The 17,387-nt window shown below is 40.5% G+C and overlaps 1 protein-coding gene across 7 annotated transcripts in view; it reads right to left on the bottom strand.

The window, feature by feature from the left end:
* The window catches only part of TRIP12 (thyroid hormone receptor interactor 12), a 124,694-nt gene that overhangs the window by 34,033 nt on the left and 73,274 nt on the right, over positions 1-17,387 (bottom strand). For all 7 annotated transcript variants that reach the window (XM_059730971.1, XM_059730972.1, XM_059730968.1 and 4 more), the window contains 13 exons: positions 14,306-14,442; positions 13,433-13,516; positions 12,226-12,321; positions 11,223-11,371; positions 8,245-8,280; positions 8,067-8,162; positions 6,645-6,737; positions 6,340-6,501; positions 3,102-3,170; positions 2,838-3,003; positions 1,963-2,080; positions 1,619-1,775; positions 484-637 (listed from right to left, as the gene is read on the bottom strand). In XM_059730971.1, the coding sequence (XP_059586954.1) occupies positions 484-637; positions 1,619-1,775; positions 1,963-2,080; positions 2,838-3,003; positions 3,102-3,170; positions 6,340-6,501; positions 6,645-6,737; positions 8,067-8,162; positions 8,245-8,280; positions 11,223-11,371; positions 12,226-12,321; positions 13,433-13,516; positions 14,306-14,442 (1,517 nt within the window). The remainder of the gene's footprint in view (positions 1-483; positions 638-1,618; positions 1,776-1,962; positions 2,081-2,837; positions 3,004-3,101; positions 3,171-6,339; positions 6,502-6,644; positions 6,738-8,066; positions 8,163-8,244; positions 8,281-11,222; positions 11,372-12,225; positions 12,322-13,432; positions 13,517-14,305; positions 14,443-17,387) is intronic.

Consider the following 17,387-nt stretch of genomic DNA (forward strand, 5'->3'; position numbering starts at 1 on the left):
AAGTTACCAGTTACAGACTCTGGGCAGGAAGCCCATGGCTTGGGGAAAAGCCTGCAATTCCAGGGGCAAGCCTCAGGCTAGCTGCCTGGGAAGGCCAGGGTCCAGATCGGTGGGTCCTCAGCTGACCCCCTGCAGCCATAGTAAAAGTGGTAAGGAGGTGGTGGTATACCTGACCCAACATGTTCAGCAGCACCTTTCCAGGGCCATGACTACTTGGGCACCTCACACCATACTCCAGAAAGATCCTTGAGTGCAAACTTCATTCCACTCTCCAATATACCAGCTAACAGACAACTGCCAGTAGTTTGAAGAATTAATATGGCAAAGTACAAGTCAGTAAGTAAAACTCAACTGTCTTAATGCAGGCTTAATTCACGTGATAGTAGCAGTCAAGTCCCAAACTAACAGCTAGTAACATACTCTGCTATAGCATAAACAAGTGGCAACCACAGATGCCAGTATGATTCAAAAGGTGGTACTCACTAGTGTTAGTATTGGCTAAAGGGTTCGGTTTTCGCTGAATGGCACGTGCTGTTCCAGTATCCTCATTGATTTGCTGCATAGAATTGAAGTCAATAGTATAAACACGCCCTAATGTAGACAGGCTTATCTCATCCTCACCAACCTGATGAGCTGCCTGAGAAACACAAGAATAAAAATGATGATCTACTGAGGTCCCTTCTGACCTTAAATCTATGCAAAAGATTCTGTAAAAATTACTCTTTACTGCTCAGCATTATTAAACAGAACTCCATGTCCCATAATGGAAATGGGGCACAGGGATGGCAGGTGGGAAAGTAACAAAAACATTTATCTAGTTAAGAACAACACAGTTAAACATGCCAGTTTAATCCAATTACTGAATCATGTAAAAACTAGACATGATCCTGACTTGTGCTAGTTATTTTTTATGGCAGTCAGTTTTCTGGCTTTCTGAAGCTTCTTTGGAGTAAAGCCCATTTTAATTGAAAAACAAAGTTTTACTCATTCTACCTGCTCACTTTAAACAACAAACAGTAGAATATGAGTTTAATCAACAAAATTAAAATCGCCTAAGAATCCCCAAAGAACAACTGTTCACCTCCCCCCTTGTATATATAAAGAATAAAAGCCACACTTTTTTTTTTTTTTTTTAAAGTATACTGACTGCTCTGTGGACAGCGAGATTAACTTATTCCCAAATGGAGACAACCCTTAACCACTGATATGAAAAAAACTAAGACTGATGAACACATAATACAATACAGGTAACTAAATTGGTATTTGAAAGTTAGTCAACCATGTTAATCTGCAGTTAGGAAGCAGCTAGGGCATGGCAGCACTTTGGACTACCTCATTACTAACTCTTATCTAAGAAGTTAGTTTAAAAGATGCCACCCTGCCCTGCCTTCTGCCTAACTTGGCATTCAACAGTTCACCCAATTTGGAAGAAATACAGAAAAGTGAATAATCAATGTAATATTAAGAATACCTTCTTATAGAGCCTTGCCTCACAGAGAAAAAAAAATAAATAACACTTGAATTAGCCTATGTAGAGTTTAGAATATATAGTCAAAAGTAAAGCATTCAAACACCTGCACAAATGCACATGCATTTAGATCACATGCTGAACTACTACCTCAATTATCCGGCTATCAATCCTGTTATAAGGATGCCAAAGACCCCTGTCATCTCGCCATTGCCATATTGCACCATCTGTGTTTTGTGCATTTCCTTTCTTTAGCATAGTATCAACAGCAAAAATTCCTTCCTTAGGCAGGCAAGGCATCAGTTCACTGAAAAGAATATCAAAATCAACACATTGGTAAAAGCTATGTGCCAACAGAACTGTATTCTGAAGACTAGTAGCCCTCATTTCCATAGAATATTAAACTGGTATGCCAACAATACCTGAAACCTAACACTGCATTTAAAAAAAACAAACAAAACAAACAAACAAACAAAACAAACAAACCAGCTTACCAAATAAGAGAAGTAAGCTCATAAAGTTCTTGAGGACTTCGAGGAACAAGGTCAATTTGTTCCTGACAACTCCCATTTGAGGCTCCACAGAGAAGGAAGTGAAGTGTTTCTGCAATATCTTTAAGAAAGTAGTTATATTATGATATTACCCAGTATCAAAACAGAGGGTCCACCATACTATATATTATACTGCATAGACAATCCCAGCTCTTGGGAGTTTACAATCTAAGTTTAAAGGGAATGTTTACAAAACATTTAGAGTGATGGCTTTTAAGTGTCACTTTAAAAAAAAAAAAAACAACACAACATTTTAAAACACAAATTCATTTGGGTTGGAGTTCATTTAATTTTCTCCTACCCTGAGAAAGGGAGAGAGCAAGGAAGGGAGGGAGGTCAGCTGGAGCAGCGAGCCAAAGATTAAGAGGCTGATGGAGGTGACAAAAGGAAGTCTGACAATGAAAAATCAGCATAAACTGCTTCAAATTAAGAATACAGCATGCCAGTTTTCTTTCATGTTTCCTACCCAGTGCCTGTCTAATGCTCACATTTTTCCCCAACTAGGAAATATCAGCTGAAAAGCTTAACTTGAAATGTTAACATATACATTTATATGACAAACCTGGTCATCTCTCTACTAAGAGAGAAGAGTTCTTTCTAAATAAGAGGACTAGCTATATTTTGTACTTTAGTACAGAAGTCACTACTTCTGTATTTTTTCCTCTCAATTTTTTATAAAAACTGCCAAGTCTAACAGATTATGTACATTAGAGATTATGAAGTGCAATTCTTACCAACCCTTCACTTTCAATGCTGATATGCAAAAAACAAGTGAAGGGGCAGGATGGTACAGAAGTAAGAGGAACATAGGCACTCACTTTGCTTCATAAGTTGAACTGCAAGTGTAGGACAATTGGAGCACATTAAGGAAAACATGCGCACCACCATGATGAACATCCCAGAACTCAGGATGGGAGGAGTCACTACCAAGAGTTGTTGAATATTTGTGAGCAAATCCTTAGAAGCAACTTGCTGAAGCAAATTCTTTAAGAAAAGAGAGAATTTTAAAAATTCTGGTCTGATTATTTAAGACAACCTTTCAAAAGAAAATACAATACATGAACAAAGAGAAAAACAGTTACCTCTTCATGTTGGAAATTGTCTACCAGACGTGCAAAACAGAGACAAGTGCTTTCTACCGACTTTTTGTCCTATAAAAAAAATTTTTTTTGAAAAATTTAGAGCTTTTATAAGAGATACAATCTTGCACAGTCAGACAGACATCAACCTATTCCTCTTCTCCCTGCTTAAAAATAGAAGCCCAATTTTTAGCGGTTTGTAACGTAATACAGATTTTTTTTAAAAATCCTTTTTTTTTTTAAACCAATAACACTTAATGTCTTAGAATGGCTATAGCCTACAAGACTAAATGTATCACAAGAAAATTATTCCATTTTAGATTACAAAATACAAAGTCACTATGCCAGGTTAAACCTGTAAGCAGTGAAGAGATGTACAAAACATTCAAATCTCAGTCTTAAGACAGGTCTAAATTCCTGGACCAGCTCTGGACAAGCTGGGACCCACACACACACACACAGCCCTGACCCTGGCCAGCCTTGTGCCTGCTCTGGATCCACCCACCCACAATGAGTGGCACTGGCCTAGCCAGGAGAACATCTGTGAATCTATAAGCTGCTGAGTAAAAGTGGCTTCTCCCTCACCACTCTGAATGAGGCCTTTCTTGCTGTGGCCGCCTGGAGCCCATGGCCAGGCTGCCCTGCAACTTCTCTCCACTGCCACCGCTGCCCCACTGGGTGGCTCAGAGACAGCCTTGGTGGTAGTGGAGAGAAGCCACAGGACAGCCTGGGTGTGGGCTCTGGGAGAGGGCAGCAAGAAGGGCCTGGCAGCAGCAAGGAGGCGGCGGCTGCTTTTCTCCTGCGCTCAGCAGCAGTTTCTGCCTAGCCACTGCTTGTCACCATGGGTGGGTGGGTGGGTCCAGAGTGGGCCTGGGGCAGCCCAGGGCCAGAGCTATGTGCACAAGTCCCAGCTGGTCCAGAGCTGGTCTGCTCCGTCAGGTCCAGAGTGGGCATGGGGTGGGTTAGGGTTGGCTGAGCCAGGGCTGGGGCTGTGCGCATGGATCCCCACCAGTCTCCATGGGGTGGAGGTAGTTGGAAGAAACTGCCATTGCCTGGACTGCCTAGAAATGGAATCAAGCCACAGAGCTGCTCCAGCCCTGCTGCACACCCAGGGCAGTGGGATGCACCATGAGCCGGACAGCGCCTGGGCCAGGTGGGACTGAGGTACCCACTGCAGGCAGGACCAAATCCCTCTGACTACCATATTTTGCCCACCCTTGGCTTAACTTCTCACTGAGCAATACTAATAGCTGTGCCCTTCCATAGAAAACCCACATTAGGTTCCTTCACTTTATGCATGTACTATACCTTTACACCACATACAATACTAAATGTTAGGCCACAAGTTCTAGTGGCTTTTCTTGCCAGGGAATACCTAACATTTTAGTATTTTGAATGTATTTATAGTTATAAACACCCTCAGTTTCACTTTCAATATAACAAAATTTAAAATTAAAAAAAAATAACAACTCCTAATGATCTACCAGGCCTATTAAAAAAAGCAATCTATAACACATCACCAACAGCACAGACGTATGTGCAAGGTGAATGAAAACAGTTACCTTACACACAACAAGGAGTGGCCTGAGATGATATCCACAAGAATTCCACTCTTGGTGCATATGCACATGAGATTAGACCCTTCCAAGTAACAGCTTCTGTTGGGACTATCCCTGCAATTTAAGGGCCTCATTGTTCCCCATATCAGAGGGCGTGCCATGTGGGACAGGTGCAACCCACAAATCATTTCCCTACATTTTTACAAGGAAGGGCAGAACTCTTAACAGCAGGTAAGTGCAGGTTGTCAACACATTAAAGAACTCCCAGAACTCTAAGTAAAGTAGTCATGATTTCTGCAAGTACTTGTCTCACAGGTTCCATTATTTTAAAAATTAGAGCAGTTGCCCCGATACTGAAAAGATACAATCATAGGACTATCAGAACTAGTCTCCAATTTGCAACTATGAATAAAGAGTATACAAGAGACTCCACGTGGCAGTTCTCACAATATCCAAGACACAGCAATATTACCCAAACATCTCCCAGAGACTGCCCAAGCTCCAAACTACCGTCAGGGATTTTTCTTATCCAAAAGATACGACAACCTGATAGTAAGAGACCCACTTTGGCTCTGGGAAGATGCATGCTGCTCTTTAGCCCTTTCAGCAGAAGCCACAAAAAAAAAAAAAAATCTAGATATACATCTGAATGGCTTAGTTTTATGCATATAAAATAATATTCAATGTGTATAGTCTCCTTTGCCTGAACTGCTATGCAATTTAGGGAAGAAAGTTTAAGAAGGATGTGGAAGGCAGAAATCAACTTAAGACATGTTTTAGATGAGGAGGTCTGAAAGTAAGCGCATACTTATGAATGACTACTGGGGGAGAGGGCACAGCCAATGACTTGGGGTATTTTCTCATCATTTTTATTATCACTGGGTTAAAGTCCCCAAGGAGGGAATTCCCAGACTGTCATTTACAAGCTTTTAGAGGAATCCTACCACTGTGGAATGCAAGGAAAGGTAGCCTTGTGCTAGAGTGTGACTCGTGTATGTTACCATCAAACATCCATTATCAGGCTAAGAACATGACTGTTTCAGAGAAAGTAACTACCACATGCAACTGGAATTATGTTGAACTAGTGCTGAAACCGCTGTTGTGGTTGCAAGAGTTTTAATAATCCGAATCCACATTTATATGAACTAGTCATAATTTTGCTATTGGTACTGCAAATCTTGAGAAAAACTGAACAATACAAAATAGCCATTCAAAAAGTTTTTTAATAATCCTCTGTACCATTTTATACTTGTTCTTCAGATCCTAGATGTGTTTTCTAATCAAGTAGTAATGTCAGAAATTTTTAAGTGGATGACATCCGCTTTCCTCATTTCCAGGGACAGGGATATTAGTGTCACTTAAGTCATGGTTGTCCAATGGCAGCCGGCTAGGAGTTAAGTTGTGGCGCCAGATTCTTGCCCAGTCACTGTTCTTCTGCTCTGGCTGCAATAGCAGCTAGAGTCCCCAGCTCCCCTTCCCTCCTCTGACTGCTGCTTCCTGCCTCCACCCCCAGGGGTGGGACAGTGCAAAGTAGCACAGAAAGCCGAAAGTGAATCTGGGCCATGCATGGGGCAGCAGTGGAAGAGGGAGGTGGGAGTTTAGAATAGGACCACTACAGGTAGCATCTCATTTCCTTAACATGTAAAAATGAAGACTACACCACCTTTATAGAGGCTTCTTACCTGATGGGTTAATCTTTGTGTAAGCAATGGCAGAGAATCTGCAACAAAGTGAAACTCATCAGGTGTGATGCTCTGGCAGCAATTAGCAGCAATGGCTAGTGCATTCCGCTGGGCATTTATGCTGAAGAACTCCAGATACAGCAAGCAGTCTGCCAAGCCACCCTATAATACAAAAAAACTGTTACACCAAAAACTCACTGTTGGTGAAAAGAGTTACAACTTTGGGAAGAAGTTGTGCACCATGAAGTTTATGTTCTACGAATTTATAAGAGTCCTCTCTCTGTTGGGGATAATATAATACTTACTGCCTGCAATATAGCTTTACTATGTCTGCGAGATAACATCTCCAAGGCAGTCAATGCCTGCTCTGCCACATCAATACACTGAATAACTTGCAGCTAGGACAAAGAAAAAAAACAAGTGAGTGAATTACCAGTTAAATTTGGTTTTCAAGGCAGATGTACAAAAGTAAGTACTCCGTTCTCCATTAATAATACTTTCTACTTTTTAATATAATCTAAAACTCTCTCCATTAAAAACGAGTATGTCCAAGGACACATTTTTGCAAAATAAGCTCAAAACACAAGTACATCAGCTTATTTTTTACCTTAAACAAAAATTAAATCAAGAGTTCACTTTTTCTGGTTAAAGCAATCTCTCTGAAGTCCTTAACAAAAGTCCATGAAATGTACCTTTAGTGTCTCAAGGTTTTAGTACTGTTTAAAGAAACAAAAACTGAACCTGCAACAACTGGCTTCATAACACTTTCCCCTCTGCAAAAAGATTTGAATTTGAATTGAGGGGGATTCTCAAAGCACGTGGTATTTAAATCCTCTCCCAAGGTAACACCGCTTGAAAAAGTCCCCAGTCCTCAAAACAGGAAAAGGTTACAATAAAAGAATAATGAAGCAAAAAAAATCATTAACTATAAACAACATGAACCAAGTGTACTCCTTCACAAATATGCCCAGAGGCCTGAGATCACTGTTGCCATTTCCTCTAGATAGTTAGTAAAAAAAGTTATGGTTTTGAAAAGAAGCCAGCTAAAATGTCTTGTCTGTAGATACAGCTAACACAACCATACTGCAATGTATCCCCAAATTAAAAATCTTTCTTGGGTCCTTAAAACCAAAGCTAGGTCACCAGCCTTTTATTTTAAATCCAGAGCAAACTACATAGAAAGAAAGACCAGAAGCCCTCAAAGTCTGAAGCCAGTTCAAGCACTTCCTCTGATTACAGCTGTTGTAGAAACACAAAAGTAGGTTATAATTAACAATCTGGGACTAAGAGCAGGTTACCATACTTGTCTACACTGCAGTGCCTGAAGCTCTTGTAGATAAGCCTATCTAGCTAGTGCAGATCCTGTTAACAATGCTGCCTGGCAGCACAGGACTCAACATAAACCATGAAACCCACTTAAGAAACAAATTAAACACTCAGATGGGATTCTACAGTCTGCGCTGAACTTTGAGCTGCTGAGGCTACACTGCTAGCAGTATCCAAACTAGCTAGTTTAAAACTAGATTAGGTTCATCTCCACAGCACTGGTGGAGTTACTGTAATCCAGTTGTAAGCAATATGCTGGGCTAGTTTTCAGTCTGCAGTGATGCATATTAGCTACCATATTATACAGTCATTAGACTAAACAGCTTACTCAAAAAGTAAAAAGTTGTCCTTCAGTTTGACAGGCATGTACTTTTAACTGTGGAAGATACAATTAACACTACCTTTTCCAAAAAGACAGGAATTGCATCTACCACAACAGCAGATGACCTGGGAAGTGCTTCCATCATGTACGTTAAGGCTCGACAAGCATGGTTCATCTAGAAAAAGAAATGTTCTCCATGACTATCTAAATTAAGCTTGCAGAAAAGAGTTGATTTATAAATAACTCATATCACTTACAATGTCAAAGTTGTGTTCCATCTGTAGCAATGTTATCTATAAAAGAAAAAGAATACCCAATCAGTTCTGCTCTAAATTAGTGTAAGATGCCAGATTCACAGAAGATGCCATTCTATAAAATAATCACAATCCTGTTGAGCATTTTGCTACTGCTTGACTGAAGACTCTGGAACATTAGGACGGTTTCAAAAACAGCTATAACCACCTTTCGTGAAAGTTATTAATGGAATCCAAAACCAAAATTTTAAAGCAGAAACACCCTCTCTACAACAGAGAACAGTAAAACATTTTAGAAGACATTCAAAAGGACCTTAACATCTATAAGTAGAAGTGTTTTTAATTATATTTTCCCCTTCTCTCAAATATCCAGAGCCAATTGCCTACACTAAGTTCATTCTCTCCAGGACTACGAAGTCTCCACACATCCTGCTCTTGGACAGGGTCAAAAAACAGTCGCTTGTTACCTTTAAGTCTATGGCAAGCATCTGACAGTAGGAACTTACTCACTTGTCTACAGGCACCCAGAGGTGCATTAGAGAGGTGTGGGATGCCTGGCAGACTGATTAATTAACATGCTCCAGCAGCCTTGGCATCTCATGTATTCAGTCCCAGTGCTTCAAAATGGCAGCGGGGGCACTTAACTGAAGTTCATTGAATGAGTTTAAGTCAAAGCGACCCCATCACCATTTTGAAGCGAGGGAGTGCTGAATACACAAGACACTGAGGGCACTTCAATTAGAGTGGCACCCAAGAGCCGCTCTAACTAAGCGCCCCCCCCTCCACACACCTCCCTAAGCATGCGTAAAGATGGCCTCTGTGCTTCTTAACACACTGCCTATGAACACTGGAAGATCCCCAAGTTCACAAAACTATCAACTTAACCCACTTTTAAATCCATCTAAAAAACCTCTCTATCAGTCTGTCTATAAGTCTCTCCTACCCGAATTGTCTTAAGCACAGGATGAGCTGTGTCATCTGCCTTCATTCTAAATTTTTACTGCCGTTATTTTTCAGGTCCTATTCCCATCCATTTGTCTTTTTATAATCTGCCTTGAAACTAAAGATGTGAGCTGCTCTGTGCAGGACTTTCCTGAAGAATCCCCCCCTTCCCTTCCCACTCTGTGCTCAGAGGGGAATCTCCTCCCCTCACAGCACATCCTCTCCTGCTCACCTGACACTACCAGTGTGTCCACTCTCTTGGGGGTGAGAAGAGCTTGTGCCCAGCTCCAGCTGGGCTGCATGGGGGCTGGGCTGGGCTCAGTCTGGGACAGTGGGAACACCAGGGGGCAGGCAGACTCTCCCTGGGTGCAACGGGCAGGCAGGGGGGGAGGGGACACCTGCCCACCACTATCACTGCTGCTGTCCCAGGCTGAGACCAGCCTCCAAGAAGTGGAGTGGCACTGGAGCTCTTCACTCCTGGGGACTTCAGGGACACTATCAGCAGCAAACAGGGGAGGGGGATGTGCTGTGGCTGCTCCTCCCCTACACACACTGCCAGTTTGGTAGGGGAAAAAAAAAAGGGTGGGGAGGCTGAGGGGTTGAAGCCACACTTGAAGCACTGGTAGCAGCTTCTGGACCCACCCCCCCCCATCTCTCCTTCATACAATCCTAGATCCACCCCAGCAACAGCTATTTTAATAACTAGCTGCACAGCACCTAATGCAAATGTTCCTTTATTAGAGGTCCAAGGTGCTACTATAGCAGATGTGTGTGTCATATACAACAGAGTACATTGGCCCTCAAGGAGCAATGCAGCCTAACATTCCTTTTATGGCATCTCAGCCTATTTAAAAGTAGAAATTCTGGGACTCCGTTTGCAAGGGCTCACAAAAGGTCAAAATTAAAGACCTGCATGTTATAAAAACCAAGCCACTGGAGATGTGGGAGAGAAACCTTGAGGACAGCACAGAGTACATTTGCTAGCAGACCCAAGGGAGAATATCTATGGCTGTTTTGGCCCATTCTGAAAGCCTCTGGTAAGAGAGGCTTGGGTAGAGCTATGTAAGGTAATAACAGATGTCTGCAGACAAGAACAGTTTAAGAATTATTTACAGACACTACTGAGAAAGCAGTAAAGAATCTGGGGAGTGGAAGTGAACCCTTATTTAAGAGAGACTAAAGTAAAGAAACTATAGATGCCAAAAAGGACAGATAATGTACTGGATGTACTGGACTATAAAAAACCAAGCCTGAAGGAGAGATTGTTTTGGAGTAGCATATCCTTTTTCTAGTGTTTGGGACTAAAGAAGAACCATACCACTAAAAGAGGGAGGCAGGCATCCCCTACCCCAAGTTATTATAACAGCTGTGCTCAAGTACCAGTGTGTATCCAGCACATGCCAGGAAAAGCAAAAATTTTGCATATCTAAGTCACACATTTATGTGGAATAAAAATTAGCATATGTCGATACAGGTATATATTTTTTCATAACATGGCTACCCCTCAATGCAGAATTAGGACACATCCAGACAAGTGTGAATGTTTGTTTCCTGGGGAACGCCCATGACAATCCACACTCCAACATTGTGGGGTAGGGAAAGCTGGAGCCAGCAACTGTGCTGGACCCAGAAGCCTTACTTGGCATTTTGGAGGCCTTGGGGAGCTGCAGCCATGGCAGGGGGCCTGGCCAGCAGCAGGACTGTGGCTCTAGCCAGCCAGGCTCTGGTTTTGGGTGGCACGCACTACCACCATGTGCACCATGCCACTTTTTTTTTTTAAATGGGTTTTTTACTCCAGAATCTCCAAGGGTCCCCCAACTCTGCAAGGTAGCAGCATGGGGAACGCCTGCATGTGTAGTGTGTGGAGCCACAGATGGGTCTGTGGCACCACGTACCACACATCTATACTCGTCTGGGTATGGCCTTAAAGACAAAAAGAAACCTGTCAGTCTTTAAAAACATCCCCTTTAGGTAATATAGGGGAAAGGAATAGTAAAGGAGTATTAACATACAAATACAGCATTATAGTTGAATCTTACCAAAGCTGGTACAACACTCTTGACAGGAAATCCACCTAAAGTTTCTTCATTCCCCATAACCAACAACTGGCACATCTCAATTACTGCTTGTAACTGCTGGCTTTCATCAGTGGCCTGGAGACCCTGTAGAAGCTGCTGGGCTTTAGAACCTAAGGAGAAAAAAATCCATTAGAATCTGTATATTTTTAGTGTAAAGACCACTCTGATCAAATGTTTATATGTATCCTGAGAGAGCAGAGGTAGTTTGCTTTGTCTGTGTATAGCATGGTCTCATTTTTGTGGATAATCACTATTCAGTGTTTAGCTCAAACCAGCAGAGAGAGAGAGAGAGAGAGAGAGTTGTGTACAGTTAGAGCTTTCCTTGCTGCATACAGTAGGAGGGTACAGGATACGTGATGTGTAGTGCATACTACATTGTCTTTAGAAAGCAAACAGCATGTACCCTAGGTCCAGTGAATGCTGTATACCCAGAGTAAGAATTAGATGATAAATTAAATCCCCTTGTTGAATGTGATGTGCTGACAGATATAACTGAATGTCCTCCTTGTTCTTTTGACTACCCACCCAACTTCACAACAGATAGGGGAGAGGTGGAAAATAAGACTTCATTTTTAGCATCTGATGAAACTGCTGCACTTGAAAGAGGTGTCCCTTTGAACCCATATAAACAATGGGGCTTAAAGATACTGTATCCAACCAACTTTATATCTAATTTTCAGTATGGCTTTTTAAAAGCCAGGAAAACACACTGAGCGGACAAATAAGACAGTGTTTTAAAAACTGAATCAAGTTCTTCTAGTGCTCCATCACTAAGAGGGGAGGAAGGGACGTAACGTTTTTATATGTTGGATTTCCACATCATTTAAAAGTTACTCATAATATTATATTTTGCAGTTATCTATAATTAAAATATTTACACCGGTATTACATTTACCACTGGTTAAATTCAGCCATTCTATGAACTACAGAAAGAATTAAGTCAAATGATATGAAATTTGCTTACTAGCTCCACTTCCAATTGTCCTGTGAAACAGCTGCGACATCCGAGGACCAAGAGGGCCAAAAAGGTGAGGGGGAAGACCCCTAGCCTCTAACAGAGCTAAAAACAAAACACAGGTTTTTGAACAGTCACTGTCAGAGCTCCAATGCAACAAATTCATGAACCCTAAAATTTGAGGCAACAGAATTTTGAATAACTTTTTTTCTTTTGTAAGGTAAGGCACAAACTGAAAAGAAAAGACATGCATTTGATCTCCAAAGCTCATTCTTTACTTAGGTGCAATTTAAAGACAAATATGAATCTGGACAAGAAGGCCATTAAGAAAAAAAAAAATCATTAGAAAGCCATCAACTAGAATTTGTGGGGTTTGCTGGTTCCTTTTTGAAATGCTACGATTAAACTGTGCCTAATTTTTCTTTGATGCAGAAATTGGAGCCCGTCTCTAATGAGGCAATTTCTAATCAGGAAACTTGTAAAAAAATTAATGCTCAAATACAAAAACAGCAGGTTTCTTATTTCTAACAGATAACAAGAAGCCTGTGTGAATGGACAAAAAAAAAAAAATCTAGAGGAGGGAAAAACTGAAGAGATATATTATTACTGACTGGAAAGGGTGGGTGGCAAATGAAATTGTGAAGTGTTTTGGCAAAAAGCATCTAAAAGGCGTGAAGAAAATCCAAGTATTTTAATATAAAAGCAGTCTAGCTCATTCTATTTTCTTGTCTTCAAATGAGTGGTCCTGATTTCAAATTACAGAACTGATCAGAAACATTCAGATTGGGGGCAGGGAGGTGAGGGGGATCCTTGGAGAATGAATGCAGAGGCACACTGAACAGCAAGGGAAAAGAAGAGGCAGGCCTAAAGAGTCTTGTTTTACAAACAAAGACTATTCATGGCAATGAGCTTTCCTCCTTGCAAAATACAGGCTTGCATATTAAGTGGAGCTTCATCTCAAAAGCTTTTAATCATGTGGAGTTTTCTGAAGAGTACATAAATAGGAAAAGTTAGTTAAAGTGTGTCATGTTCGATGAGTTAAGAATAAGTTCAGGTTTCTCTTGTACTGCCAAATTCTTTACCATCTTTAGCAAACTAAAAATTCTCCCAGTACACAGAAGCCAGTGGGTTTTTGAATTAATATAGAATAGGCAGTAAGAATATATGAAAACATTCAACACCATATACATTTAGAGGTACTAAAACAGCTTTTTACCTTGCAGCCTTCCCATCTCAGAATCATCTGATTCACTTTCTCCAGAGGTGGTCATGCCTACAGCTCCAGCAACTGAACTAGAAGCTGGTAAAAGAGTTATAAAAGCTGGTAAGAGTCAACAATTTATTTTATTTTATTTTTTTTAAGTACAAAAAGCACTGTGGAAACATTTAGGCTCCAATTCCACACCTAAAGTCATTACCTAAATTGCCATGGACTTCAGCAGCATAGGACTGGCCTTCACAAAATATCCTACAATGCTGATTCTTTTAGGTGATATTTATGCAACAAAAAGAGTGAATGCCCATCTTGGGCTGTAGATTCTTTTCTCACTTAGAAAAAGACAGTTTCACCAACACACAAAATGAGGTCACAGAGTGCATATAATTGCAACCAAAGATTTGCTTTAGCTTTCAGACCATACACTGTACACAAAGATGTACAAACAGAGTTTAAATAACCAAAAGTGTAATGTTGCATTTTTGTTGAATTTTGAAAGTTTAGACTGAAGCAAGTCAGTGTTGTATTTTTAAATGAAATACTTTTAAATTATTTTTTCTAAAAGCCAACATAATAATTGGAAAATTTAAACAAATGTGTTCTGAACCAACCCAGATTGGGATACCCCTGCTCCCACTGCACTACATTTTACCCTATAAAAAATTTCAGTAAGACCAGAAGTAAGGTGCTCTTCAATACAAGAAAGGGTGTCAATCTAAATAATCAGTTTTTCTATTTCACCAAAACCAAGTTGGAAAGGCCAATGCACTTATTTTTTCCTCATTTAGCATTAGAAAAAATGAAACCAAATAAGAGGTTAGCATCACAGAATGCTAGAAAAAAGTATGTTGTCAAGTTTGCATTCTTACTTACCTGCAGCTCCTTGTGGAGCTTCATCTGTCCGTGCAGCTGAAGAATTAACTCCATCCTGGTTGTTATCAGGATCAGCCATTTTCTCCTGTCGGCGAGCTTCAGCTGCTCCTCTTTTGCCCAGGCCAGAGCCTCGCCGACTAGGAATGCACGAAATCAAACAACATTTGTCCACATAATACTTCACAAAAGTAGAGCCCAAATAAAGGATACCAGCATCTGGTACTCCCAAGCAATTTTTTTCCTCCCTACCTATCCCACGGCATTTTAAGCCATTTTATTTTCATGATATCCCTATTTATATGTATAGACAATGTATTACAATGATGGGTGCTAAAGACAGCTCATCACGATCTGAATCTTTATTTCGACTCTCATGCAGAATAACTGACAACCAAAAATATAAATTCAGAATACCAATCGAAATGCAAATTCATTAGAATAGCCCACCCATTTATATTTTCAATTTTTTGTGTGAAAAAAAAAATCAGTCAACTCCACTGACTCTTAAATCGGTGATTAAGGCTGAGTCAAAGATTTCACCTTTACTTGCAGGACCAAAGTGAGGGTGTCACTAACAGGTGTAAAAAACAAACACAAATTAATGTCTGCAATTCAGACAATTATGAAGAAGTGACAATGCACATTCATAGCAATCTTTCAAATGAAGACTACAATTTCAGTTTTTCCAAGTCACTGAGAGAAGAAAAAAGGACCCCAGTCAAGGCTGTCAAATCCAGTTTAGCCTGAAGGTAAACAAATTTCATTAAAGTAATTCAAAATCTACGTTACACAGCGTATAGGCTACAAAACTGCATTATCACCCAAAACATAAAACTTTTGACATTTCCCCCAATTACCTGCTTGAAGGTTTAGGTTCAGAGACTAGAATTTCTCCTGCCTTCATTGACATGTCAGGTAGTTTTACCAAATGGTATCGCAAACAGCATAAAAGGCAACACAAGAATTTCAAGCAGTGTCAGCTCAGCAAATGCTTTTTAGTGTCACAATGCTTAGTGTCTCCTCTTTAATTCAAAGCAATTTTCTGTTTCAAAAACCTAAAAAAAGCAAACCTCCAAATGCATTCCTTGTAATGATTTTGTATTCAGAAAATGATGCATTTGTTAGGCAGTCTTTTGGACACCATTTTCTTGAGAATGAAAAAAAATGCAGAGATGTTTCATGGGAATTTCAATGTTGTGATGAGATTCTAGAAAACCAGACCGCTCAATGAATTAGCACAAACAAAATCTATATAATATTTAAAAAGTAGATGTCAGTAGGAAATGAAGACTAAAGAAAGTTAACAGACATGCCAGAGAACAGGAATGCTTAGTCCAACTTGTTTCCTTTGGTAGATCTCAATTATGTGGGTGGTCTTTATTTGTTTCTTTCAAAATGGTCAGTGCCATCCTCACATCCACAAGGAAGTTAGTTGGGCAGTATGGCCTGAACTCTAAGAAAAATTGCCAGACCTTCAAGAAAATAAGAAGTCCAGGATTCCCTCTGTGCACCATTTGTTGCTTATAAGCACGTTAGAACATACCTTGAAAATTCATACCTAATGACCACTAACAATGAGAAACCGAGTCAGTCACAAGCTACCAAGACAGCTTGGCTATGGCAATTGGTGCAAAAAGAAATTTCAGAGACAGACCTTAGGAGAGCTTACCTTCTAAGAGCATGTGCCTGCACTGCAGCAGAACTACCCAAGCCAGCTCACTGACTGGGATTGCCCTGCTGAGTATTTACCACAGAAACAGGTTATTATTACACTACGCAGGGCTCCATGCTACAACAACTATACTGCTTCCAGCACAAAAGCTAGTATTATATAGCTAGACACACCAGAAGAAAAATCCTACCAAGCTTAAGAGGATGTTGGAGAAGAACACAGGTTCTCCCTGATTTGAATTTGGTCAAAGTCCAACATAGGACTTTACATGGAGAAGAAAGTGTAAAGGGTCCAAATACTCCTGCCATTTAGTACCTTTACTCTAGTTTTCTGCTAGCAATAAGGGAGACCAATTGATTCTCCCTTCCCCTTGATCTCTCCACCCCACAACTTTTCCTGACAGTATCATGGGATAAAGATTGTTTTATTGGCAAAAATACTGCAAACACTGAAAGAAGGGTTGAAAATTTTATAAAATACGTCATTTGCTAAAAATCTGGTGATGCTTTGAAGGTAACTTTAGCGGCCATATGGAGCACTTTGTCCTTTATATCCTGATAAAGTAGTCCAAGAAATGGATAATTAGTTTAATGTCACAAATGGGCCAATGAGCAGAATCAAAGTATTGATAGCCAGTAAATATTTGTGAAGGTTCTGGAACTAATTCGGCATTCATGCATAAAATCTCAGCTACACTGGTCTATTTTATCTTCAGCTTTCCCTGTGGAGACCCAGAAATGTTTATTACTTAAATTTTCCATTCTCAAGGTTAAGTTTAAGTTTTTAAACATGTTGACCAAGATTGTATTAGTTCTACAAGTTTCAGCTTACCACTTCTTATTTGAGGCTGTGTTAAGACAAAACAGACTCAGTAACTATGAAGTTATGAGCTGCAATGTCTGCTCTTGACAAATATCGATAGCAAAGGCCTTCAAAAGAGCTAACTAGCTTCAAAAGGTGTCACTAAGAGCTTTAAGTTGCCATCATCCTTAGTGCCTTAAGTCTGAGTTTATCTTAAAAACACTCAGACCTCAAAACAGTGGGGGTCAGCCCTTTACGCAAGAGCACCACAAAATTAGCCCTGCACATTTCTTGAGGGCCACTCTGATACTTTCCCCGATTAATCTGCTGCTCTGCTTTTGATTCCCTTCCCTGTGTTCCATGCCTGATATGCTGCTCTACCTGCCACTGTGCTGCCTAACCCTCTCCAATCTGCCATGTGCCACACACAGGCTGTCCCTGCCATAAGTGCCAAAGGCTGGCCACCCCACCTTCCAACACTGATACCTAAAATGGGATAATCCAAGATCCAGAATAGTAAACTAAGGTTGCAGTTAAACACCACTAAGTATTTTCCTAAACTTTGTCCACACATTTCCTTGCTGCACTCCCTAACTTCAGGAGAACCAA

Source organism: Alligator mississippiensis, chromosome 7 (genome assembly GCF_030867095.1).
Source record: "Alligator mississippiensis isolate rAllMis1 chromosome 7, rAllMis1, whole genome shotgun sequence".
Taxonomy (NCBI): domain Eukaryota; kingdom Metazoa; phylum Chordata; order Crocodylia; family Alligatoridae; genus Alligator; species Alligator mississippiensis.